This window comes from Molothrus aeneus, chromosome 5, assembly GCF_037042795.1.
Source record: "Molothrus aeneus isolate 106 chromosome 5, BPBGC_Maene_1.0, whole genome shotgun sequence".
Taxonomy (NCBI): Eukaryota; Metazoa; Chordata; class Aves; order Passeriformes; family Icteridae; genus Molothrus; species Molothrus aeneus.
Genome location: NC_089650.1, coordinates 54,857,555 through 54,884,748, shown reverse-complemented (window position 1 = coordinate 54,884,748; position 27,194 = coordinate 54,857,555). Strand labels below are relative to the sequence as shown.

The following is a 27,194-nucleotide window of genomic DNA, read 5'->3' as shown; positions in this document are numbered from 1 at the left end:
CCACAGTCTGTGCTTGCAGGCCCCTCATGTCAGCAAGCCTTGACTTTGTACTGTACAGGCCACAGCCAAAAACCCACAACCTTCTCTCCATCTTCCACCTGATCTCACAGGCACCAAGGGCAGTAGAAGCCAGCAAGTGTGAAAATGTAACTGTGAGAATGGAACCATCCTGAAACAGGTTACTGCCCGAGTTATCTGGTCACTGAATTTTAGCTATATGCTACTTTTACTTTTTTTTTTTTTAATCAAAAATCTGGGGAGAAAGTGTAAAATTGTCACTGATAGACTCTTCAGCTGACAAATGAGGAGAGTGGCTAAATGAAGGGAAGAAGCAGCCAGCCCCACAGCTGTCTTATGGAGAAGCAAAAGAAGATAAGCCATAATCAGTAAGGAGGATTTCCTAGACACAGAACAGTTTGGAAGAGCTGAATTCATAAGTATATTGGAGATTAATTACTAAGGTAGCTCCTGAAACCAGAGCTAAGTGATTACATTGGTGTGTGATCTGCTCCTTGCTTCCACAAAGAACCCATCATGCCTCCACTGCAGGAGCACCCAGCAAGAACATGAGTCCTGTCAAATAATTATAAAACTAATTAAAAAGAACAAACACAACACGAGGTCTGTAGCTAGCTTTCCACATGACAGCAAAGGACTTTGATCAGTGCAAATATTTCCATGGGCAAGGAAGATAAGACACAAGGCTCCATGTGAGGCATCTGAGCCCCCAGTACTTGCAGCAGGCCAGCTGAATCAAAGAGCACCCCACATGCAGCACCTTGGGGTGGGGGCAAGGAGGGTTTGGACATGGCTGAGGAGACTGTGGAACTTTAAACAGTAGCTAGTTTATGCACATCAGGAGGAGGGTAATGCGATAAAACTCTTTGCCTGGGTTTAAGAAAAAGCATAGCAGATTGCTGTGAAGGCTGCAGGCCATGTACAGCATTTGAGAGCTAAACTGTCAACAAAGACACCACAGTAATCCAATTAGCACAGGCTCTTTGCATCCTGACAAGTGAGCGTAGGTTGAAGATTAGCTGAAGGACATGCCCTCCAGATAAAAACCCACCTAGAGAAATGGTAGACCTCTTCAGTGAGTCCTGATATAAACTCCAGATCTCCTGTGACTTGGTAATAGACATGGACAGGAATATAATCAACAGAAACATGACAATAATAGACTTCAGAATTTGACTGATTGTTTTTTACTCTGTTTTTATTGTTTCACTTATCTTCTGGAGGAGGCAGTCATGCAGTTGTGATATCTGGACCACAGCCCCAGTGCAGCATCATTTGGATCCAGCTGTAAGGCTATGGTGTGCTGGCCCCATCCCTGCATGCATGAACAGCAAACCTTGCCACAAAAAGAAGCAAGGACCTGTTTTAACATGCACAGCAAATCTCAGAGTTAAACACACCAGGTGAGTGGGTGTACAGACTTCTGCTGAGAATCCGTGTCAGGAAGGAAATGCCTTTCCCAGGGATCCCCCCAGGATTCCAGCCATGGGCAGCCCAGGAGTGGCCCTTCCCCAGCTGCTCTTGACTTGCTTTTGATGCAGTCCAGGACACAATTGGCTTTCTGGGCTGTAAGAGCACATTGCCAGTTCACATCCAGCCTCACAACCACCAGCACCTCTGAGTCCTTCCTGGCAGGGCTGCTCTCCATCTGTTCATCCCCCAGACTGTGTTGGTACCAGGGGTGCTCCAACCCAGGTGCAGGACCTTGCTTTTGGTTTTCTTAAACCTCATGAGATTCTCATGGCAACACCATGCATTTCTTGAGCTTGTCCAGGTCCCTCTGGATGGCATCCCATCCTTCAGGTGTGTGATTGCACCACTCAGCTTGGTGTCATCTGAGAAATCTGCAGATGGTGTGCTTGATCCCTATGTCTACGTCATTGATGAAGATAATAAATAACACTAATGACAGCCTGTTCTATCTTTTACACCAGTCATGCTCTGAAAAGCATTTGGAGGATTTAAGCTCTGCTTCTGGACCATCCACCTCCCTGCTAATGGGGCCCTTGCAGCTACCCAAGTGCTGTAAGCACTGGGGGCTTGGAAGGGGCTGGGAGGAAAGAGAGGCACCTGGCTTTACACAACTGCTGCCAACGTGGGGGCACAGCTTGCCATGCCTACACCCACAGAGATAACTGCTTACAGGCAGAAAAGGGCTGATGAAACAGAGAAAGTTGAAGATGGATGGAAAAGACTGTGCTGGGACATCAGCCAAGGAGTACTAATTGTAAGGATGGATCTTACAAGCAAACAATTATTTATGTTTCCATCAGATGTGAAAAAGTTGCAGAGAGTCAGGTCCACAGCAATCAAAGGAAGTGGTGATGCTGTTATGCAGACCTAGTTTCACTACAAGCATCAGAATAATGGCATGGCATAGCACTGCTGAAAAAGAAAAAAATAGAAAAATGTCTAAACCTTCAACACTGTCCAGACTTTCACTGGCATGCCATCACCCTCCACAAGCTTTTTCACAGTACTGGCATACAGAAACTGCAAGGTAAGGCAACCAGGTATTCTACTTGAGGCACTGAGAAACAATGAAAGTTAGTCAGCACTCTTCTTCAATTTTTCCTGCATCCAAAATCAACAGAAAAACTTCATAAAACTCCATTAAGAGTTCAAATTCTGGAAATACTGCAAATCATCCAGCATTCTAATAACTGTAATTGTATTTAAACTGTTAAAATTGCCTATATGTTTTATTAGACCTTGTCTAGGTTTTTATCTCTTTAGTATGTAAAACCATGTGGAGTCCAGTAGCATAACTCTGAAGGCCTAGACTAAAAGATACTGTTAAGCAGCAATGATACAAAACATAGCAGTATCTTCGTTGTGTTTCCTTAATATTTGACTGAAGAATCAGAGATATGATCAATGAAGCTGTCACATGGCAAGGACAATGTCTCTGCATTCATGGCAGAGTTTGTGGATGACAGAATTTCTTGTTTGGTGTTTTGTATTAAAGAAAAACTTGGTCACAGCTGCTTGAAAATGTTGTCAAGCCCTATAGGCCAGTAAGGATAACCTTTGTTCATACTTGCTGTCACAAAACCACAGCCTTCCATGAGCTAAACAAGGAGTTAAAGATGCAGGGAGGAAGGAATCAAATTTAGCTTTGCTGTACAGGATTTGGCTGTTACACACCTGTGATCCCAACAAGCTGCAGAAGTGCAACTGAGGGTGGAATTTCAGACCTTCTTGCACGAGATAAAACACTCATTATGACTACTGTGGCTGCCAGATTTCTCTACCTCAAAGCTGAAATTCCCTGAAATAAATCTTTCTGGCCTGAAAAAGGAGAATCTGGTATCAGAGTGAGCTGAGAAATTACTATCTGAAGAATGGGTATAAGTAAAGATAAAGCAGAAGATATCCTCACATTTACTTTTATGTTCTATGTTTGCAAGAGCCAAACACTGAGAACTTACTAAGCAATGTGATTAGGAACTTCTGGCAGGATGCTGAGAAACCAGCTATAATTACCTTCTCGTGACACAAAGTTTGAATTCATAGCAGGCACATTAGATGTAATGATTCCTCATGTCAATATGGTATCACAAATACAAATTAGGAGGGAAAAAAGTGTAACATGCAGAAAATCTCTAATTGCTGTATTTGATTACTAGAAGATTTACAACCATGTAAGATTTCTCCTCTCTCTGAAGTGAAATCCAAGGAGAGATGCAAAGGATATGGGGAATTCTCTGATGATCTTTTTCCCCTACAAACTGCTCCTTGCTAGGGGTTGCATAGCAAAGGAGGCAGAGAGAATGTGATAATGCTAAGGAGAACTGTGGGAACATTGAATTTCTTCTTTATTTCAGGAGCTGGTTTCTTTTCCATTAGAGCGCTTTTGTTCTGTGTTGATTAAATTTTGCTTTTTGGGAACATGACCATAGAGGAGAGCAGTCTTGGTGGCTGCTGAGCAGGAGCACCACGAGAACAGCACTGGAGGAGGCACCACTCATGGCAGGGCAGGAACAGTGGGAATTCACACCCAAAAAGGTGCTGATTTATGGCCACAGCGGTGTGCTCCATAGGAGGCAGCAGGATGGGGCTGGAAGTACAGCTCATGCAGGAACTGCTGTGGCATCCATGCCCCTAAAACAGTGTCCATGACATGATCCATTTGCACTTCAGGGGTTGCTCCCTGGGGAGTACAGACAATTCCACCTGTGTCCAAGCCTTCACCTACAGCTCATCCCAGCTGCTTCTGCAGTGCTCAAAGATATATGAAATGAAGCTGGAAAAATTATACAGGCTTTATATAGTGTTCAATAAATTTGTTTCCTTAACTAAAATTACATCTTTTAACCTTTAGTCATGCACACAGCTCTCTGCCATCAATGGCACAACTATTAGTGTGCACATTGCTTACTTCCCTACACTGATTTGTATATAACAAAGTTAAAGATGTTGTAGGTCTGAAAAAAAAAAGGATTAAAAATATATGTACTTCCTCACTCACATCCTTACATCACAGGAAGTGAAGTTCATTCCAAATCACCCCAGCCTAGGCAGTAATTAGGTTTCAGAAATACCTTGTGGAAGCTCAGTTTACCTTTGTGCCCGTAACAGAAGACTCCTGAAGACAGGGAAACTTTCATCATGTGTAAATGACTAACAATTACATGGAACCAAATGGAGGGCTTCAAAGCAGGGTGGAAAAATGGAGGGAAATTCCATCCTATTAAGATAGGACATAATTGTCTTGTACAGGAAATAAACACTATATTTTTAGCAGGTGACTAGTCAGATAGAATCAGTACAGGGTTATGATTGTGTAGTGATTTCTTATCAAATTGCAGCCTATCTCCCCAGAGAGATGACAGATCTTAGTATTTTCTTATAATTATTTTTCTGTGTAGGCGCTTAATTGGGAAATGGAAACATGAGAGCTCCCAAAGCAGGCTGCATTTCGTAGACTATTACCATTCATATTTCATCTTTTACAATTTATTCAAAGATTTGTAGGTACCTCATACTGGTATGTTACTACACCAAGTTGTACCATGATAAAATTTCAGTAATACCAGAATCTTCCAACCTTCAGACTTGGCAATTCCCTGCTCATTCCAATTTATGGCCACTGAATTCCATAAGCCAAAACACACTGCTGCTATTGAAACCAACCTGTGCTATTTACAGATCAAATAGATAGAAAATCTGGAATGCTGTGAACAATAAATTCACATCCAAGCTGAAAACACAATATTATGATTAATAGACATAAACTGAACTTCCAAATGGATATGAATATATTTAAATTATTAAAATCATAGGTAAAGTAACAATACTTAAAGGAGATTGGGACAAAATTCAATAATGCACCTTCATTAAATATTTCTGGTAATTTAAAAAACAAGATTTCTTGTTGATAACATTTTTAACCCTGCTTTGTAAAGGGGTTGAAAATCAAGGAACTAATGGCCACCATATGTGGGTAGATGTTTGGCTTTGATGAACAAAACATTGTTATGCAACATGGAACCTAAAGGCATCAAAGCAACTTCAACCAATCCCAGAACAGATACTAAATTTCTACTGCATTCATCCAGTAACAAAACAGAAATATTCTACAATATTTGCATCGATTTTTGGGATAAAGTATTCCAGAGCCCTCTTTGTCATGGTTGGAAGTGTTTTTCCCTGGCCAATCTGAATATGATCAAACTATCCTTCCACAGAAGAAAGTGTTTCACTCAAGTGTAGCTAATTCTGAAACCTAAAGACAACAAAGCTATAAGCAGTGCTCCCTCCTTAACTTCTGACCACTTTAATACCCTGACAGCAGGACAGTTAATTTTTAACTCAACAATTATGCACTGAAAATAGACCTACAGATCAAATCTTTCTTTGTGTATGAATAATATGGTGTTTCTCTTCTAAATATGTGCTGTTTGTTCTGACTACAGCATTAAGTATTAAACACGTTCATCAATTATTAATATAAGCTTATTATCTTTCATTCTAAAAGTGTATTTAGCTTTTTTTTCTGAAGATTTCTAGCAAGAGATTCTAAAAATGTGATGGAATGCATGTCATTCCAAAACTAAGACATGGATGCATTAACTTCATTTTTATGCATATCTTTGGTTAATGAATCTTGCTACTTCCTATTTACAGTACAATAGTATACAAACATTTTAAATGAAATCTACTGATCATAAAATCTATTTTGTGATGCCCAGTTCTGTGTGTATTGTGTATTTATGGATAATGGACTTTCAAATGTATTTCACTGTGGAACTCGTTCATGAGAAGCTTGACATGAAAGTAACTCCTCAACAAACACCAAATATTCCAACCATCTCACAGTTCTATTCAGGGTTTCTCCCATGAGGCAAAAAATTTTTTCTCATCTTATCAGATTGGTCCTGCTGCCCCAAGCACTGCATAAATTTGAGGGAGCATCTCCTGTCCCCCATGCAGGGAAAAGCCCAGTTCCTTTGCTGCCATGTCCCTGCTTGCTAACTCCTGGCTCCTACCACAGTCACATTTTTGATGACAGCCCTGAGGCAAAAGCCAGAGACTGTGAAGGAAAAGCCTTCCACCTGGAGGGCTGGATCCACATCAACGAGATTTTTTTTACATTAGAATTTAAATAATTTATGATTTCAGTTTTTTATAACTTCAGCAGTGAGAGGCAGTGTTGGGAACCAACCCCCTCTGCTCCACCCCTTGTTTGCAGGGGTCACAGCAGACATTGCTGAGCTGTCAGTGTAAATTACAGCTGGCAGCACGTCAGTGTAGAATGCTTAAATACGTGTGCAATTTCAAATACATAAATAATCTCACTGACTTTACTGAAGCACCAGAAAACATTCACCTAATATTCTTTTGTAACTTCTCAGGAGTATTTGAGAAGCAGCACTTTGATCTTTATTAGCTGTCAAGTCCATGATGAGGCAAAGTACGTTCCTCAGCGGGCTGTGGAGACAGGCCTGGAAGCAGCTATGTCCTTCTTATCTGAATATTTACAAACCAGAGCTGAGTTACAGCATTTCCCTTAAGTGTGTATTACTGCAGCTTTTTGGGAACAAGAACAATGCTAATGCTCTGTGCTGGCTGATGACCAAGGGCTGAGGAGCTCCTGTCGAGACTGCACCCACACTGTGCCCCGGTAGGTGAAGGGGCCCGCAATGGGTTTACATGCAAACCCATGAACCAGGAGATGTGTCCCACCTTTTTCCTTCCACACAGGAGAAATGTGTCTGCATAAAGCATTTTGAGCAGAAATTCACACAGTGCAAATCTCTTCAGCAAGCTGACAGTCCCCCAGCATGACCTGGAGCAAGGCATGGTTCCTACCACTGTGCACACACAGAAAACGGGCCTTACCCACCCTAAGTGACACCCACAAACCTTCTTGTGACTAGAAGGCAGCGCCAGGAGTTTCCCTCCCTTTGCCTAAGAATGCCAGCAATTTCAGCTTGCCACAGAGCTGGCCTGGCTGCTGGTCTAACATATAAATCACGGGCCCCAGATAAGGTAACCACGTACCGGTGTAGTCCTCGTAGCACTCGCAGGTGTAGCCGCCCTCGCGGCTGCGGCAGAGCCCGTGGCTCCCGCAGGGGTTGGAGTAGCACAGGTCGATTTCTGTCTCGCAGTAGTCGCCGGTGAAGCCAGGGGGGCAGCGGCACCGCAGCCCGTTGATGGGGTGGATGGGGCGGAACAGGACCGTGTTGGAGCTGATGAACGGCGCCGAGCTGTCGAACTTCAGCACGGAGACGCACTTCATGTAGTTCTCGCAGGGCTCGCGCAAGCAGATGTTGTCGTCGAAAGGCAGCACCCTCTGTGTGGAAATCAGGGTCAGCAGCGTCCTGTTGAGGTAGATCTGCTCCTGCAGGTCCTCAGAGGGGAAGAACTTGTTTCGAATGCCACCAGGGAGCAAGGCCGAGAAGGTCACGTTCAGGATATTGGAGCTGACGTCCGTGTCGTTTTGGATGTTGAAAACGAAGATGCCATCCTTAGCGGTGGAGAGCACTGTTGCCACCCCCTCCACAAAGAGGGACAGGAGGGGAGAAAGGAACCTCTCCTGGGACATGTTCTCCAGCCGCACTGTGATGCTGTTGGTGAGCATGTCGTCCGTGATGATGGTGACACGCAGGGTGCAGACTGCAGTGACACTGTGAACACCATCTGAAGGGAAGGGAGAAAATAACAGAGATGTCAGAGAGTAGGCTTCAACCTATGGACAGGGAGGCTCCCACCGCCTCCTGAAAATGAAACAGACCTGCAAGGCACTCAGCTCAGGGCACCAGGATGAGACAGGGAAATGTATCCACCTTCTGAAGTTATTACCATTGCCTTTTCTCAGAAAAACAAAATAAAATTTCTTAAGAATTGTAACTCAAAGGACCCAAGACCTCTCAAAGAGGCAAGAACACCTGGAGAAGATGCCAGGCAAATAACTAGCAAGGGTTAGTGTGTAAACAGTCTGAGGGCCCTGTGATGGCCAAGGGAAACCAAGAGGAAGGTGACTCCCGTGACAGTGACTGCTAGTCTATAACTGCTGCTTTTCACAGCACAATACCAAAATTATCATCTTCAGGTGTGGTCTCAGGCTTAAAGAGCCAGAACTCTGCACAGACAGAGAATTGTGACTTCAGATAAGTCATTTAAGGAAATAAGTCTTCACATCTGAGTGCTGGAACTTTTTCATTTGTCCTATATAACTTAAAAATATTTTAAGAATATTAGAAAAAATTTAAATAAACTACACCTGTAGTGAAAAGTGACATTTAAAAACTCTTCCATTTTATCCTTCCTTTAAGGCATTTTTGATACTGCTGTGCCTGTTCTGCAATAAAACCCATAATTATAAAAATATAGCACTAATACCTGACACTGGACTGAGAATTGCCACTGTAAAATTTCAGCACACCCTGAGGCTTACAGCAGTGCTGTGAATGTACAAATTCTAGATTATTCTGGCATTATGGAAAATAATTATGACACAGTGAGAGTGCTAAATTTAATCTAACTTCAATGCATGTGTGGAATGGGAAGTTGCATCATCACTGAAATCAAATCACTTACTTTAAATGTGTCTCCTTGCTAACATTAGGGACTCATTAAAATACAGATTGCATTACAGAAAATGTGGTTAGCATTAGAGCAGCATCTAGAAATCCCAGATGAGATCAAGAGTGGCTTCCGGTAGGAAATGTTCCTTCTGAAAGATGTCATAGTGTAAACAAACAACCTTAAATGGGCATGAGTTCGTCTCATGAGAGAGATGAACTGGTTTGAGTGGCCAAAATGAGCCCCAGAGTGAGGTCAAGAACTGAGCCCAGTTTCCTTAGGCCACAGCTCAGTGTCACAGCCTTGCTCTGAAGTATCCCAGTGATAATAATACACAAGTAACCTGCCATTAAGCCTGATTTCAATTAAACCACAAGGTATGTGCAGAAATGGATTTGGAATCACATCAATGTAAATTGCATCAGGAAATGTGTTTAAATCTATCAGTGTGAGATCAAAAAGTCTAACAGCATAGACTGCTAAATGTCATTTTGCTAAGGTTTGTTATCTCCAAGTGTAACTTTATGACCTATGGTCATGCAGGAATAGAACAGAAAAAATCAGAATTATTTCTTTCCTACTCACTGTCACCACTCCATCTCAAGTGCGGTTTTGTTTTGAAAAGAAATGTATTGTTGGAAGATTTTTCCTCCAGTTTTATAGCAGCAATATAGTAAATCACAGCAGCATAATTAACAAAATGGCTTTTGACTCCCTCCTCCTATCAGGTTGTCTGTAAAAGCTCAGCTGTTGACTTCTTCCCCACTGAGGCAGCTTTTATGCAAATATAAAAATCTTTTCTTCTGTGTGCTACTTTAACTACTGCCTGGCTAAAACCAATCCACCAGGAGGGGATATTGTCTGGAGTGATCTGTTTGACTTCTCCCAGGTAACAAGTGACAAGACAAGAGGAAAAGGCCTTAGGTTGCTCCAGGGGAGGCTTAGATTTAGTATGAGGAAGAATTTCTCCACCAAAAGGGTGCTCAGGCATTGGAACAGGCAGCCCAGGGAAGTGGTGGAGTCACCATTCCTGGAGGTGTTTAGAAGATGTGTGGATATGGCCCTTAGGGACATGGTTAAATGGGGGGCTTGGCAAGGCTGGGTTAATGGTTGGACTCGATGATCTTAAAAGCCCTCTCCAAAATAAACAATTCTATGATTCTATGGGCCCATCACAGAAGCTCACATACCAGCTTTCATTTTCTCCCAAGTTTGCAAAAATCTCTTTCTTCTCTTCCTCGGACTCATTCTAGAAATCCGTAGTATCAGCTTCCATCAAGACCCAAAGCAACCTTTACAAATTATTGGTAGCCAAAATCCTCATTGCAAACTCTTCCTATATGGTCTGTGGATTTCTGGTCAACAGACAATACAGGATTGGCAGTATTTTCATAAATGACATCCTCAGACTAGTTTACCCATGTCTATCATTTGCACAGCTCATTCCCCTGAAAGGCCAGAACAAACTATTCACTTTTTTTCCTAAAGAAATTGACATTTGCCTGTTTGTCCCATAGGGTGCCTGAGCTATTTTGCTATTTGTTGCACAATATGCTACAGAAGTTCCCTCATACCAGCCAGAATGCTGGACAATGGGTCCTTTTTTTAAGAAAACACTATGATCTATAGCCCGTGGTATGTATAGTAATAAGACAAAATAAGATCCACTGTCTGACAATGCAGTAGAGTCTACAAACTGTCATAATCAATATCAACTGTCACAATATGCAAGAGCTTCCCAGCATTCACAACAGCTATTCTGACACAGTTAATAAATCACTGGAAAAAAGCCTGGTGTCAGATACCACACAGCCTCCTTGTTCCATGGGCAGCACAAAAGAAAACTGGGCACAGACATATAGCTGCAAAATGAAGTTGTGTTTTAAAAGCCAACTCAGCTTTGTGCAACCCTGTTGCAGAGCATAAAATAAAAAGAGAGTAAAAAAGGAGCAGAGCATGTGTGCTATAGGCAACAAAAGAATGGCACAGCCATAGAACTGGCTGGACAAGCGCCTCTTTCATATCTCAGTTAGGCTGAGAGCAGCATCACAGGATCTGATCAGCTATTCATTCAGAAACTCAAGGAAAGTTCAAACAATCTGTGGTTTTATGAGACCAAATTAGTATCTATTCTACTTTCAACAGACAACATTGGCTTTGAGGTTGGGAACAACTGCAATAAAGAAAGTGGATTTTTTTTTCTTTTTTGGGAAATTATTTAAGCCCTAAATACCCAGTAACATATGTGTTTTGAGATTTACAATTGAAATACTCCATAAATATTTAAAAGGTTTCCTGCCAGAAATGCCAGAGAATTATCATTAGGAAGTACTGTTTTGTGGAGTGGCCATACTTCATGGCCTTCAGTGTTTGAAATGCCCAACCATATGCAGCTACCAAACTGCTAAAAAGGCCTAAATCATCTGAGCTTCCAAAGGTCTCATGATACAGCCATAAGAAGTCCCTATCATGTTTATGGCAGGTGCAAGATGGTTTCAGTCAGGGGTGTGAAACAACCTTCAAGTTGCTACACTGGAAAATTCTGGCTGCACTTTACTCTTTGGAGCAGATCTTGGAACAGATGAGTGCACACACATTCCCCAGGCTTAGCTGTCACCAGTTCTCACAGCCATCATGTGGGGGCTTCAGCAAACCTGCTGGGTGCAGCAGTCTTCCTGAAGGGGCTCTAAACACTCAGATCCTGCTGGCAGATGGGATGTGCAGGCATCCTGCTAAGAGTGATTTGAGCAGACAGCCTGGATCTTAGCAGCCCCAGCCACACAGATAGCCTGAGGAAAGGGAAACACAGGACAGACCAAAGAAAGAAAAAGGATTCAACCACACCCTTGGTGACTTGGCTCCTAAATCCCTGTACCAATGGCTTTTGTCACTTTGTCCTCAAGTTTCTCTTCCATAAAATAGGGATAATAGCATTTAACATGTACACTGTGAAATAGTGGGTACAGATGATGAAATGTTGACACACTGGGGTAACAACAAAAGCAACACAAATGTCCTTAAGAAATCATAAAAGGTTCTTTTAAGAGCTTTTGCAGCCAAGTTTATCAAAAACAAGGTGGAAGGATTAAAATAAGACTCTTACTGTCTCACAGACCCGTGAATGAACAAAGAGAATTCTGGACAGCTGGTGGCTACACCAGAAATGTGTTCATTACAAATGTGATGCCTGCACACTGAATTTTTATTCTGGCAATATTATTCTATGTATAATTTCCACGAAAGCATTCTCTACAAGGTGGAAATCAAAGCAGACTGTTGTCTTTTGAGTCATTGTCATTGATGAAGAGGAGACTTACAACTAGATTTACTCATCTTCATCCTTCATCAAATTAATGAAAAGGTCTAATAGCAAACACATACCCTGATGCATTACAAAGAAAAGGGAAGACAAGAAAGGCTGATGAAAGCTTGATGCTCTCTAAAACACATTAATAACTAGAAAATTGACTAAATAGGCATTGTTTCATTATTACCTTTACTTTACAACAAACCTTATCAAATCTGATACTTTAATCTCAGCTTTCTATCTTCTGGCAGTCTGTAAACCAAAGAATTTTATTATCTAGAAATGTAAACACAGCTAAGTTTAACTGAAATGCATATTTGGCAATGGTAGCACCTGGCCAGAAAGGTTCTTTTGTTTCTTTTTTAAGTTTGCAGAAATAAATAATTAACACTATTTTTAGCTTATTACATATAAAGGTCTTAGTACCATTTTTGAAAGCTGCATACTTTAGCATCAGAGCTTTCTTTCACAGATATACCAATGCAAACCCATTCTAATTTTGCTTTATAACACATCTGGAAATAGCAGATGCCAGTTTGTACAACAGCCATGCAAAATCCTTGGCTAGCAATCCACAGGTTCAAATAACCTCTTGTTCTTCCCAGATCATAAGAAGCAGCTGTGGCCATGGGTAGCAGCCACTGCATGGTAACAGGCCTTGGAATAACCAAAGCTGCATCCCCATTGCTTCCAGCCATGTCTTTACATACAGGAGTGAATACACACCCAGCCCAGCACTAAACCTGGAATTACTGATGAGGATGCTGAGCTTTTAGTGTCCTCTCCACAGCTTGGGTGTCAGTAGCACATCAGTAGCACCAGGTCACAGAAATGAATACTGCAGGCAATGCTTGCCTGTCTGAGCAGGGCTGGCACCCAAACCACACTTCCCACTGAGCAAACAGCAGTAAAAAATCAACATGTGTCAATAAAAGTGAGACAGAGTGCACAGTCCTGCCCTGAGCTTTAGCTTGCCTCAGAGAATCTGCCACCATTGCAGAGCTGACTCCTTTTCTTGCATTGTGCTTCCACCACCATGGGAGCAGATTTAAAATGCATAAAATATCAGTGTGCTAATATTGTCCCTTCCAAACCATTGCTGTAGGCATTACAAAGCTTCACATCCATGAGTAGAAATAAGAACTCTATGAACACTCATAAGATAAACTCCTTAAAATATCTTCTGTGTTACAGAAAATTCAGGAGCTTATAATGCAAAGAAAATATCCTGAAAGAAAATAAACTGCACAGAAAATGGCAGGTGGAAACCTAAGCAAGATTCCTTCCTGAAACACCAGGAAGACGTGACCAGAAAGGAAAAGCAAAATGGGCATAATTGTGAATTTAAAGATCTCCCATCTTGGGTTTTCCCAGTTATCAAGCAGTCTCACTGAGGAAGTGTTTCAGGTTAGAAAGTGTATATGACCCCAGTTTTAGTGTCCCCCCAGGGCACCCTTGAAAAGGAAGCAGGTGATGGCTTTGGTCTTAGCTTTCCAAAAGACAACCACAACGTCCAGTGGCAAATATCCTCTCTGTGTCCCTAAAGAGTCTCTGTTTTGTAGCTGGAACAGCTCAAAGTGCAAAGGTCTCTTTTGCTAGAGAAAAGTGATTTAAAATGGTACAGTAACAGAAAAGTAACATCCATGAGAAATACACTCCATCACTTGCTGTAAAAAACATAACATTTTGTGTGTAATATATTATTTCTTAGGCAGGCACTAATGAATTCTGTCAAAGCCCTCCTTTCCTAGGAATGGGAAACACTGCTGATGAGCAATTCTGTGAGCAATTCTGATGGCAAGTTGGGTGCAACTACATGGAGACTGTCCTTGGCCACATGAAGCTTATGTTATTGATTTTGTCCCTTTGTTTCAGGCTGCCAGTCAGCTCCCTGCATTTAGGAGCACTGACTGCCAACACAAGTTGTCGGCTTTGGAAACAATATATAAAAATAACTATCTATTATTCACACAATGCCAAAGGTTCATGTTGGAACTGCTGCTGTGAAGAATGTCAAAGTCCAGGTCTGCTCCCAAGCCCATGACACCAACAGGAAGATACCCGTGGACTTCAGTGGACTTCATTCCCTGCCAAAATTTGGCCTAGAGCCTAATTCCCAGAGTCACTGCCAGTGCACTCACACAGAGCTTCACTCCCAACCCTGCAGCCCCAGACAAGAACAGTCTGCCCAGGAAATGGTGCAGGGTTGAAAAATCAAAAGAGCAGAAAGCAAAACATGAGGGATGAGCAGGGCAAGCGTGTGGACACTAGAAACATGCCCCATGCACAGCACCTCCCGAGTTGTAAAGGTGGAAAGGGTTTTCCTAAAATCAGGTGTCTGAATTTGTACCTCAACATCTCTCATTTGGAGGAAAGAAGGTTTGGAGCACTCACAGGAAGAGGGAAGACAAAGAAGTGTGACAGGCAGCTGAGGTACATGGTGTATGCAAGTACCTTGGCAGGTCCTGACTGAGCTGCAAGAAAGGGGTGAGACATGTCTTTAGTGGAAAAGAAGATGTCTGGGATTAACTACAGCAAGACTGGCAGACTGATGGAAGACAAGCAATAGTCCACCCTGGCAGAGAGAGTGCCAATGTGTGACTGTGCCAGTGACCAGCTCTCCTTAAACCAGCATTACCCACATTACCTCCAGCACCTTCCTGCTGCCACTGCAGCAACTCAGAGCACCCCAGGGGTCTGTCCCAGGCCACCCAGGCCACAGGGTATGCACCTGGGTCACGGCTGTGCATTGCCACTGCACTGCCCATGGCAGCATCAGCCACATCCCCACTTGTGAAATGATGTCAGGGTCATTGCAAGCAATGATCCCAACAAGTGTGTTCAGACATTCCAGGCAAAGCCACCTCTTCTGCTCACAGAAGATGCAGGCACTCTTAATTTCAAGTCAAACCTTGATGTACTTCTTTTTGCAAAGAAGATGAATATCTGGGACACCTGGGGAGAGTGGGCAGCGGCACTTGGGGCTCTCACCCCACAGTTCCCTTGGCAGCAGCCATAGCTGTACCAGCTAAATCAAACAGCTAAAAATACCCAAATTGTGGGAGGATAAATTGTTCATAAAGCAACTGTGAATTCCCAACGTGCATAAGAGAAAAAACAAACCAATTTTGGCATCATTATCTTTAATGTAGCCTGTGCTGCTCAGGATTATGTACTTTGTACACAATACTGAAAAGAAAAAGAGCATATTTGAGTCTGCAGCTTGAACAGGGGTTAAGAACAAATTGATGCCAACTGGATTGCTCAACATTGTACAAGATTGCTGTTCTGAAACCAGCACCTGCAAGCTGAGAATTTTGAAATGTTAATTGGGTTGATAACACTAGTCTGGGGGAACATTTCCAGAGGGTAGGAGGTAAAGCAAGTTGGATGTGCTGACAGGAATAAGCCTTCTTGACTTCTAACTGCAGCAAGGCTGAAGATAGACCTCATTTCCTTGAACACCCTCCCACAGAATCACTTCTTGCTCTTCAGGTACCTGGTGCCCATGGGCTATAGCTTCTGTAGGGGGTGAGATACAGGCAAGGGATGCTGACAGGGATGCAGGAGCAACAGGTTGAACAAGGAAACAAATCCCTGTCCTGAGCAGAAAGCATAAGTAGAAGGGATTTGGGACACTTAGAGGGAAATATGATATGTGGGAAGATAGCATGAGCATGCTAACAACCAGCTCCTTACAGACTATTTAACTAAAGAGGAGATTTTCCTTCTAACTAAAATGCAAAGCAATTTTCCTTCTGGGCTCTGCACTTCTCCTTGTACCTCAGCTGGTTTTCTTTGTTAGCAAGGACTGGCCAGACTCCCCTGCCCAGCTGTGCTCGGCAGCAGGGCTGGGTCCCCACCTGTGCATCCTGCTCTGCTCCAGGCCACACCAGCCCCCTGTGGGGGACACAGCCCCAGAGCCTTGTCCCAGTCTGGGCCATGCCAGCCCTGCTGGGGTGCACAGCCCTGGAGCCCTGTCCTGCTCCAGGCCATGCCAGCCCTGCTGGGGTGCACAGCCCTGGAGCCCTGTCCCACTCTAGGCCATGCCAGCCCTGCTGGGGTGCACAGCCCAGGAGCCCTGCCCTAGTCCAGGCCATGCCAGCCCTGCTGGGGTGCACAGCCCAGGAGCCCTGTCCTGCTCCAGGCCATGCCAGCCCTGCTGGGGTGCACAGCCCTGGAGCCCTGTCCCACTCTAGGCCATGCCAGCCCTGCTGGGGTGCACAGCCCAGGAGCCCTGCCCTAGTCCAGGCCATGCCAGCCCTGCTGGGGTGCACAGCCCAGGAGCCCTGTCCTGCTCCAGGCCATGCCAGCCCTGCTGGGGTGCACAGCCCTGGAGCCCTGCCCTAGTCCAGGCCATGCCAGCCCTGGTGGGGTGCACAGCCCTGGAGCCCTGCCCTAGTCCAGGCCATGCCAGCCCTGGTGGGGTGCACAGCCCAGGAGCCCTGCCCTAGTCCAGGCCATGCCAGCCCTGGTGGGGTGCACAGCCCTGGAGCCCTGCCCTAGTCCAGGCCATGCCAGCCCTGGTGGGGTGCACAGCCCAGGAGCCCTGTCCTGCTCCAGGCCATGCCAGCCCTGCTGGGGTGCACAGCCCTGGAGCCCTGCCCTAGTCCAGGCCATGCCAGCCCTGCTGGGGTGCACAGCCCTGGAGCCCTGCCCTAGTCCAGGCCATGCCAGCCCTGGTGGGGTGCACAGCCCAGGAGCCCACCCCACTGCTTCTCCACAGCCAGCTGCCAGCCACAATGCTGGTTCCAGACTCCCACTGAAGACAAGGATTTCCATTTAATGCTAATGTCCATGGAAACTGTGCACCTTAGAGCACTCATCTGACCTGTTCAGCTGAAAAACCCTTCTCCAGATTGCTACACCAGATAAATTCATAGACTGACTAGCTGGGGCCTCCAGCACCTCCCATTAAGCTTGATCTTGTTTCATTTATAATCAAAACTATTGCCTAATTACTGCAATAATTTTCTCTGAACTTTAAAGGAAGAGGAGTTTAATATCATTCACATTTTAATTCTAATTAAATGCAGAGCTAAATGTTGTTAGCCAAAAGAGTTTCCCAGCAGACTCTCATGGCTTGCAGCCCCATCTCACAGTGTGCTGTGGCGGTGGCAGCGGTGGCTTGGCGGGCACTGCTGGGCAGGCAGAGATGCCAGCAGCATTGAGGTGTGTGAAGCCCAGGCACAGGGAGCACTGCTGTCCCCTCACCCCACAGCCACAGGGCTTTTCCTGGGCCTCCACCTCCCCAGCTGTACCCAGTGCTACACAGGAGTTGAAAATGCATGGAAGCACTGGACAAACAACTGCAGTCACGGGATGCTCCAGCGTTAAATCTCCATTCAGGCCATGCTCCTCAAGTAAATGATGCATTTTGTACAGAGGACATAAGAACAGTGTGTTTACCCTGAGATGCTTTTACGTCATTTACCCCACTTCAAAAGGGACAGCCCCTGTGTGGGGTGCCTGGCTGTGCTGTGGGGGGACAACCCATGGGTCACCATAAAAGCCTCCATTCTCCTCACAGCCACACATCCCCTGCAAACATTTTTACTCATGGTGTCTGATTAAAGCAAGAACTTCCCCAAGCAAGCCAGAGCTCTACTCAAATCTCTCTCTTTGCAGTTTCAAAGCAGGAATGGATGAAAACTGTTTTGAGGATGGCAAGGGTGAGGTGGGATGAATTGGGGTGAGGGCCTGGGAGTTTCAAAACTGGGAGCAGTGCTAAGGAAATTGCTTCTTTGCCTCACTGTTTGTACCCATACTGCATATTAGTAACCTCAAAGGTATCCTTTCAAAACAGCATCAGCAAAATGAAATCCATCAGGTTTATTTCTCTAAATGTCTCCATATTCCCATGTTGCTTTTCCCTGGAGATATGCTCTCTGCTCCTTGCTGTGACCCACAGTGAAATCACAGGGACACTTCCTGCTGGATGGAGTTCAGCTTTGCTATCTTGAGTGGAAAAAAGAGAAGGGAACAATGAAAGAAAGACAACAGTTATGTTTACAGACAAGCTTTCAAAACAGCTGTGTACCAGCTGAAAGTTATTGATATAATGGGGTGATGCAGACTTGCCCAGCTCTCTGAAACAGAAAAACCACCAGAAAAATTCAGCTGTGGTAGCTCAACAGGTTGCTGACTGTGCTCATGTGCTATGGAGGCCCAGCTTGGGGAAATAAGAGGTTCTTAGGCATACAGGAGCTTCTTTTTTTTTGTTTTCTGTGGTTTCTGTCATCCTAAGGCATTTGCAAATTAATACAAGGCAAAAACAGAGGGCTATCTCTCTGGGACATGGCAAGCAATAATGGCTACATGCCAGCTTCCACATGCACCAGGCACAGGAAAAGTTGTTTCAGCTACTCCTTCTGCCCCAGGAGACTCAGACTCAAACTCAAAAAAATGAGGGACCCACGTAAACAAGGTAACACTCAGTTCTCAAATTTTTTGATGGAAGCAATGACAGGGCATAGATGTCTCACCTGTAGCACACATATCCAAAAGAAAAGGTTTCAGAGCCTTTATAACTCTACCTTTTCTCCCTTTCTCTCTCAAGCTCAATTAATGTTTAAGAATTTTTAATAAGAAGTAGATAAAATTCAAGAGAAGAGATGGGGCCCGTCACGGTCCATCCACTGGGATCTGACAAAAAATATACCAATCTTCCACAGTCTGAAAAATTTAGAGTTTCAACTAGCTTAATTCCATTAAAAATCTCAAGAATGAAAATATTAAACAAAATATCACATTTTCCTTCATTTTTGATTTCAAAGGGAATAGATTTTCCTTTTTATTACTAGATTTTCAGCTGACCAGTTTAGCTGGTCTTTTCTGTTAACTGAGGTCTGCTGACTTAAGCAGAGGAGGAAGGGAATAAACAAATCAGAAACTTGAGGAAATAAATTAAAGCAAATATGAAATGTAAATAAAAAGAAACTGCTAGCATCATGTGTTTAAAGAAGTATGAACACGAAGACAAAATAAACAGGTAAAACTACCCTTACCAAACTTTCACAGTTTTGGGAAAGACTCACCAGGCAGTGGGAATATTTATAGGGAAAATGCTGGGTACTTTGTCTGGACTCTCTCTTGATAGGTGACCTACACAATCTTCTAAAAATGTCATGCAAAAACAAGCTCATTCTGATTAACCAACCACCTACACACCACTGGCCACTGGCAATGAGATCATGGTGGGCCTGGCTGCATGGTCAGCTGAGATTATTCTTGGATCCCTGCCGTTAAAACTAGAATGCTGGACAAGAATCAAAAGAGACAAAGCACTCGTTTCCTGTTTCTATAGTGCTGAACCTGTAGTGGGTATTTTTCTCCCCAAAACTTTTCCAAAGGCCAAAGCAGCTGCCCATGCAAAATGGGGAGAATGCAGGAGCTCGACTGCTATCGCTGCGCGCCATCTGGGGAAGCCCATGCAGAGAAGGGGCAGGTCAAGTTATGACAGATGAAAGTGGGTAAGGCAGTGACTCGGAGCCACTGGTGAAACACAGAAACTACACTGATCTTCAGAAATGATACTGCAATCTCAAATGCCTATCTAAGGATTCCTACTCAGCTGAACTGTAGAAATGAAGTCATAACTACATGATTCACTTCTTTAAGAATCAGATAAGATTTTCTGCCAGACACTTTGTAAGACACAGATCTGGAGCAAAATTTTGCATTCTAGGACTAATGTAGGACTGTCCAACAAATTCCATAAGGACAAGATTCTCTTTAAAGGAATTTACTATAATGGATAAACGGAGAAAAAATGTGTGCTGTCGATACATGCTTGATCTTAGCACAACATCACCAGGAGTGCACCAGGCTGGGCTCTGCCAAGCTGCCACATGTTTCTGGCCAAGGGCAGGATGACTGTCTTGCTCTTCTGGGTAATGGCTCTTTCCTTCCTATTCTGCCAAATTTGCAGACAATCCGGACTACTTGTATTTGGTGAGATCAGGGTATTCAGCAGCAAACAGAGCCTTACTACAAGAGCATGGCAAAACACAGCAGGCATATGCCCACCATGAAGCAGGGCAGGGTGACTCCCTGGGACACCTGCATCATGGACAGCACAAAGTTTTTCCAGTTCAATGAGAATTAATTCACCATTTCCAGGCATCCCATTGTAGCTAATGCTCCCACCAGACCACTGCACATCTTAACATCTGTAGAAAAGCCTTCTCTTTCAACCCAAGCAGAATTTCCAGGTGTAGAAGAGGAGATGTACAGTGAAAGCTGGATATATGATGACCTCCATGGTGCTGTGGAAGCAGCATTTTCCAACTAGCGTTGAATAAACTACTCATGAGGAAAAAATATTTCATTGTACATTGAGTTTTCCCAGGGCTGTTTGTATATTCTACAAAACCTAAAGAATTTATGTATCTCCTTCATTATAGTACCAGTAGATTCCTATTAATATCTTTAAAGCTATTATTTTTCAATGTTTTAGTTATGTTTTATGAAAAAGTATAAAATACTGACCATATGTAAAATATACTCAAAAATTCTCACCATTAATGTTGAGCCTTAAAATGTAAATCACTCTAGTAAAACACAAAAATCTTCATTCTAGGAATCCCTACCCCTGTAATCCCACTGATCTCAGCACAGCCTGACCATTACAGGACTGCTGGACATGAAGCCTTCAGCCTGAGCTCTGAGACTACTTTGGTACAATTTCAAGAATGTGCAGCTTCCTGAGAAACCACTGAGTCACAAGGATGAAATTTCACCAAGCATTAGTAGAGGTTCATCCTATCACTTTTCTATAAAACATACCAAACCCGTGTCCTCCATTTGTAGGCATGGAATGAGATAAATGTTATCACTGAGAGAATAGAAATACTAATTTTATTTTTAAAATATAGTTTTTAAAATTTAGTTGTACTGTGAAAAGCAAATGTCTGTAAATCAGGATTTTTCCATGCAAAGACCTAATCTGAATTCCTGCAGGATGCTTCACACTGTGGAGTTACTTCCCAAGAGCTCAGACAATTGCAGAAGTTTAATTAGTAGAAAGTTTTTGTGTTTCAGTGTCCAGAGCACCTCTTTTCACCACCTAAACTCTGAGGGCAACTGGACAGACAGTACATCAGCTCTTTGGACCATGCCTTTGAGTCCAGACATTCATTCTCTCTCTCCACTTATAAAATTAGGCTTATGCCTTGGCTCAACTCAATGACAAAGTTCTCAGAAAAAAAAAAAATATTTCAGCTATTTTTAAATTTTCTCAGTTTTCAAAAACCTCTTTAGTTCTGTTTATATTTAGCCCTGATATTTCTCTATTTAGCCAGTGAGCATCTTCATGAGAGAGCTTCCTAAATGCTGAAAAACCACTCAGTTTTAACACCTGCAGTCAGTGTACTGCATTAATAACCCCAAAAACATCCCACAGAGGAAGACTTTCTCCTTCTCTCCACAGGGCCAACCAGAAACCCCCTCCTGCTTCCCAGCCTGCAGGAAACCTGCTGATCCCTGAGGTGGGTGCTAAGACAGCCAGATCCTACTCACAGTGGTCCTCAGCTGCAGGACCTCACAGCACTGGCTGCTTGAGGCACTTTGAATGTCTCACAGGTGGGCTCATGCAAAAGGGAAGTAGAGCTTCAGTATTTGCATGGAAGGAATTATTTCTCTCTGGATGTGACAGCTGGTAATGAGGAGAGAGGTAAAGCAGCTGTAACCCAGATCAGGAGGTTTATAGTGCTGCCAGCGTGCCTGTGCAGCACAGGAAGCAGCAGCAGCTCCAAACAGGACAATATTACTGGAAAGAACAGCAAAATTCACAAAAATGTGTGCAGGGGATGGCTTTGGCACACTTCAGGTCACAGGGAGCACAGGCAGGAGGCTGGGTGGGGGCAGCGTGGTGACCAGCGGTGATGCCCAGCTGGCACCCAACCCAGCTCCACAATTTGTCACACAGGTGTCATTCCTCATGCCAGAAAACTCAGAGCAAGATGCACATGGAAGTATCAGGACAAGTGGCTGCAATGTCTGCAGAAAGCATCAAGTGGAGAAACATTTCTACCAGAAATTTTCCAAAACTGTAGAAGTTCTTGATCTCCAGCTCAGGCTGACTCCTGTGACTGCTAACAAGAAGTGGATGCAGCTCTTCCTCCACCACCCCTAAAGGAACAGAGAATTGTCCCAGAGAAATTGGCTTTTACGCCTCTATTTTTTTTTCTTCCTGTCCTCCCAGGAAAAACAAGCTGCTGCATTTGTAGCTACAAGGACATGGAGGGAGGAAAGGACAGCTCACATGGGCATTCTTCTCTGAGCACTGATGCAGAAGCAAACCCCAACAGTGCATTTCGTGGTGGAAAACTGTTCATGGGCATGAAGCCCATGGGGTGAGGTGGGTTTGGCCAGACTCAAGTTTTCATGAACTCCAACTTCATTACAGTAAAATTTGAAAGTGCTTCCCCAGTTGAAAAACATATCTTCTACTTTGTTTCCATTAAAAAAAAAAGAACAATCTTCTAATTAAGGATGGATGTAGAATTAAAAAAAAAACCAAAACCAAAAAAATCCTATGAATATTTCAAAAAATGTTCAAGCTCAAAATAAAATATTCTAGCCCTGAAAAAAATTACCAATTTGTCTTTGTGTCCTTTTCAGAGACCTGTTTGGCAAAGAGGACATTTCACAGTCTCCTCTTACGGAAATCCAACGCCACGCTCTTGCTTCAGGACTGCTGCCAGCTCCGTGTTTAGTGGATAAACTCTTTCACATTTGTCTTTGAAAGAGGCTCTTGTGAACAGGAAGCTGTGCTGTGACACCAGGCTCCTGTGCTCTTTAAAACAGCTCAAGCTCTGCAAGTGACCTCCCTCATCTCAGTTGGCTCAAGCCATCTCCTACACATTGTTTCTCCAGCAGTAACCCGAGGCTTCAGAAAATGCTGTAACAGGTGGTCAAAGTTAAGTCAGCACCCAGAAAAAGGAAACATTTTAATATTACCTACCTAATGCGCCTTTCTGTCTTTAGATGTTTACACTCATAATCAGAATTTAGGGGGTTTTTGTATCAGTCCATTACTCATACCCAGACACTACTCAACGCCAATAGATATGATATTACAATTTCTTTAAATTTGACATCATTTAATATCTACTGCATTTTACTGACTGAGCCATCTGGAAAGCACAGGATACTCTGCAGATCATGGAAGTACAGAAGGGCTCCTTAGGTCTGAGTGCATCTTGTACCTCTCTTTCACAACTGTTTTTATCTGCCAATCAAATAATGATATTTCTGTAATTACTTTAAAGTACTGAGCTCACTTGATGCATGCTGTGCACTGCTGTGCAAGGCATGGGATTTGAATAATTATACTGCCCTAGAAAATACCAAACCAACATCCCAAGACATCAGCAGAAGCTGAGAAATGTCAAAAGAAATAATGTGGCAACAACAACGTCATAGGAGCATGAAGCAGACTATTTCTCTGTTATCACTCACCACTTTAAAATAAATTGGGTGTTTCCCTCTCCTCTTTCCAAGCACAGAGTTACACACCCAGCAGCACTGGGCTCAAAACAGTCTCTACCCAAAGCAGCAGAGTAACTGCTCTGCTCTGGAACACCTTTGGTGTACTGGAGTTCTTTTAGGTTTGCACACAGGCACCAGGAAGCAGAATCTGGCCAAATCACTTTAAAAAGACTGAACTGCTTGAGATAAATACCTGAGAATCCATCTCTTAATACGCCATTGCTCTAATTTCTCTTCTTAAAGCATTTGCACCAGTAATCAGAGGTGATCACTGAGCTCCATCCTGCACCTTTAATTAAAGTCTGTTTCTGAAAGCCCTGTCTAGAGACACTAATCCCTCTCTTTTCAGCTGCTAGACTTGCACAGGAGGAAAAGAGGCAGATGCATGTTTGAGGAGGTGAACAGGTCCCAGTTTGGCACCCCAAAATGTCACAAAACATCTACTGATACTCAAGCCAGCTACTTCAAATGCAAATTGCCAACAGTCAGTAAAGAAATGGGCAGAGAAGCACATGCAGGGGAAAACCATGAACGCAGATATGAAAACTAATCATTCAAGGGTAACAACCTATTAGTTTTTGTTTGGTACTACCAGTGTGGGCTCAGGTCCTGTCAGCCCTTGCCTGAAGCTGATGCTTCTGTTGGAGCAGATGCAGAGATCTTGCAAAGAAAACTGTAGGAAATCCTCCCTCAGAGCTCAAAGGAGATGGGAAAGAAAGGAGAGCTGTCACACCAACAACAGCAAATATAGTCCTCAAAGCAGTAGTGTGGTGGCTCACAGGATCCTCGTGAGCCAAGGAATAACATCAGAGAGCTACCATGCTGCTATAGGCATGGTATATCAAGATTTCCACATCATTAAGGTCACTCTGCATCTTCACTAGTGACACATTGTCACTTACCCTCTGCTCTGCCAGCACTGCAGGGTTCCATCTCCCAGCATCAGATTTACCCTACAATTCATCTCCTCTCAGTGTCTGCCCCTTTTTCCACCTCCCAGAGTTACCACAAAGTCCTCCCTCTGGTTGCTCACTATAAACTTCTCTCTTCTGAAGCACTGCTGGGAAACTGCCCTCCAGTGATGGCAGGTGACAGCAGGTGACAGCAGGTGACAGCAGGTGCAAGTGGCTGCAGCCACTGATGCCTTCTTCACATGCTCATGTGGATAAGGGAAGGTCCCAACTGCTAATGTAGGTGCAAATGTACAGAGACAAATGGCCTTGCCCTTCCACCATCCCTCACCCTGAGTGAGCCTTGCAAACTTTCACCATCTCCTTTTTCAGCCCCTAGGGCTGCCTGTGTTCCTACACCTGGCTCTGGGTCTCAGCAGGCTGCTAAAATGCAAGGAGAGAAGGGTAACAAAGCAAAGGTATCTCTTGCAGAAAAGGATTTATGGTCTCAGGACATATGTTTGTGGAGAATTTACTGTGTGGGCTTAGAGACTGCTCAGACTGACTGAGCCTCAGCTCCTGCAGAGAGCAGAGCATGCAAGGGACACAAGGAACCCCAAACTCTGCTAACTCACAGTCAAGAAGCAAACATGAGCCAAAGGCTGGAGACACAGAGATGACCTGAGTGACTGTGACTGGTATGTCATGGTGAAGAGCCAAAACCTGCAGTCTGTCTGTAAGAAAGAGAATGGGATGGGATGGGATGTTACCTTCTGGGAGTTTGGGATTAATACAATAAACATATGGAGGGTGGATCAGCTCGAGAATACCAGGGAATTTTCTAAGTCAGTATTTTCAAGTGAAAACTACTGAGAAGGGCAGCAGAGAAGTCAGTGCTTAACAGGATCATGTTAGAAATGTGTGGCTAGAAAAGCCAAGAGAAGGGCCCCTAGCAACTGCTCTGGTACCCACTGCAGGTCAGCAGAGATGGCACAGCAGCCAAGGGATGCAGGAGTGCCACAGAAATGAACCTGCAGTGCCAGGGCTCAGGGGTGCTTTCTTCAATGAAAGGTTAGTACTAAGATTAAATGGTCTTAAGCAAAGAGGGTGCTAACCTCCCTGTGCTCACAACTGACAGTTCAGAAGAGTTTCAAGATAAGTGCAAAACACCAGAGGAGGCACTTGGCTCAGAGGTCTCAGTACAGGCTCCAGCACAGAGTGTAAAAGAAAATATAATTGTTTTTCTTACTCCTGAAATACACATTCTCACAACAATATACATTATAAGAAGCCAAGCAACACAGGGCACACTGATGGCTGGTGTTTGCCTCCACTGCTGATAGGCCCCCAGTATGTAAACATCTTCCTAACACAGACATACCTCTCAGGTCTGTGTCATCTGGGTTTTCTGCAAGCCTGGGGAAATGCCTGAATGTGTTACTCTGCAAAGCCAACTCTCTGCTCCTTTTTATGGCTTAAAGAAACTCTGAAGAGTCAAAATAAAAAAGTGAAATATAAGCGCTTGGTGACAGCTACATTGATGTACACACACACAGTGTAGAGGGTATGGGAAAGAAGTGAGCTATGCAAAAATGTTAATAAATGATGCAATTTGTGACCTAGGCAATATCACCAATCAGAGAACAATGATTCTTGGACTAGCAATGGAGAGAGAGAATGGAGGCAGAGGGGTGAGTGATGCAATGCTAGATGTAGCTAACAAAAACCCATATGACAATGAAGAAAATTAGGAGGTAAAACATTATGGGAGTGAATAAATGGGACAAACCCCAAAACAGCTATAAGAGGAAGCCAGCTGGACATCAGGAACAGACCACACCACAATATAAACTGGCTTGGCTTTTCACACCTTGTAAAGAGGTAGGGAATTTTAACACACTATGCATTTCCACATATGCTAGATTCTGCAGCTCTGTGATACAGAAACAGTAGAATCTAACTACAAGAAAAGAGATTTAAGAGGACTTCAGAATTAAAGGAACAACTAGCTGGTAAAGCAACATGTGGCAGTTTAGTGCTAGTAATGAGCAAATACATCAGTCAGCATAGTTAAAATTGATTTATCAAATACAAGTAAATTGTTAATACTAGTAATGCTTCCATCTGCAGGATTCAGACATGACAGAAGCCAACTTAATCCAACGTGAACTTCACTGGCTGCACTTTTCTTGATATAGACTAGTTACTGATAAAAATGATACATGGTAAAAGTGGAATATCTTCAGAGTGTTTTTCCTGGAATCACAGAAGTAACTTCCAGTCCACCTGGACCTGAGCGATGGTCACGGAGTGTCGAGTTCACAACTGCTGCCTGTGCCAATCTAGCTGGGAGCACCATGCTGACTTCCTTCACCTCTTAGCTCCTTCCTCTCCTCTAATTCCCCTCTCTCTCCCCTGGCCAGCTGCACTGCTGGCTCCCGGCTCTCCATGGAGTG

General features: G+C 43.7%; 1 protein-coding gene across 6 annotated transcripts in view; it reads right to left on the bottom strand.

Annotated features, from left to right (window-relative positions):
* The window catches only part of CELSR1 (cadherin EGF LAG seven-pass G-type receptor 1), a 164,709-nt gene that overhangs the window by 88,587 nt on the left and 48,928 nt on the right, over window positions 1–27,194 (bottom strand). For all 6 annotated transcript variants that reach the window (XM_066550785.1, XM_066550791.1, XM_066550786.1 and 3 more), the window contains exon 2: window positions 7,525–8,163. In XM_066550785.1, the coding sequence (XP_066406882.1) occupies window positions 7,525–8,163 (639 nt within the window). The remainder of the gene's footprint in view (window positions 1–7,524; window positions 8,164–27,194) is intronic.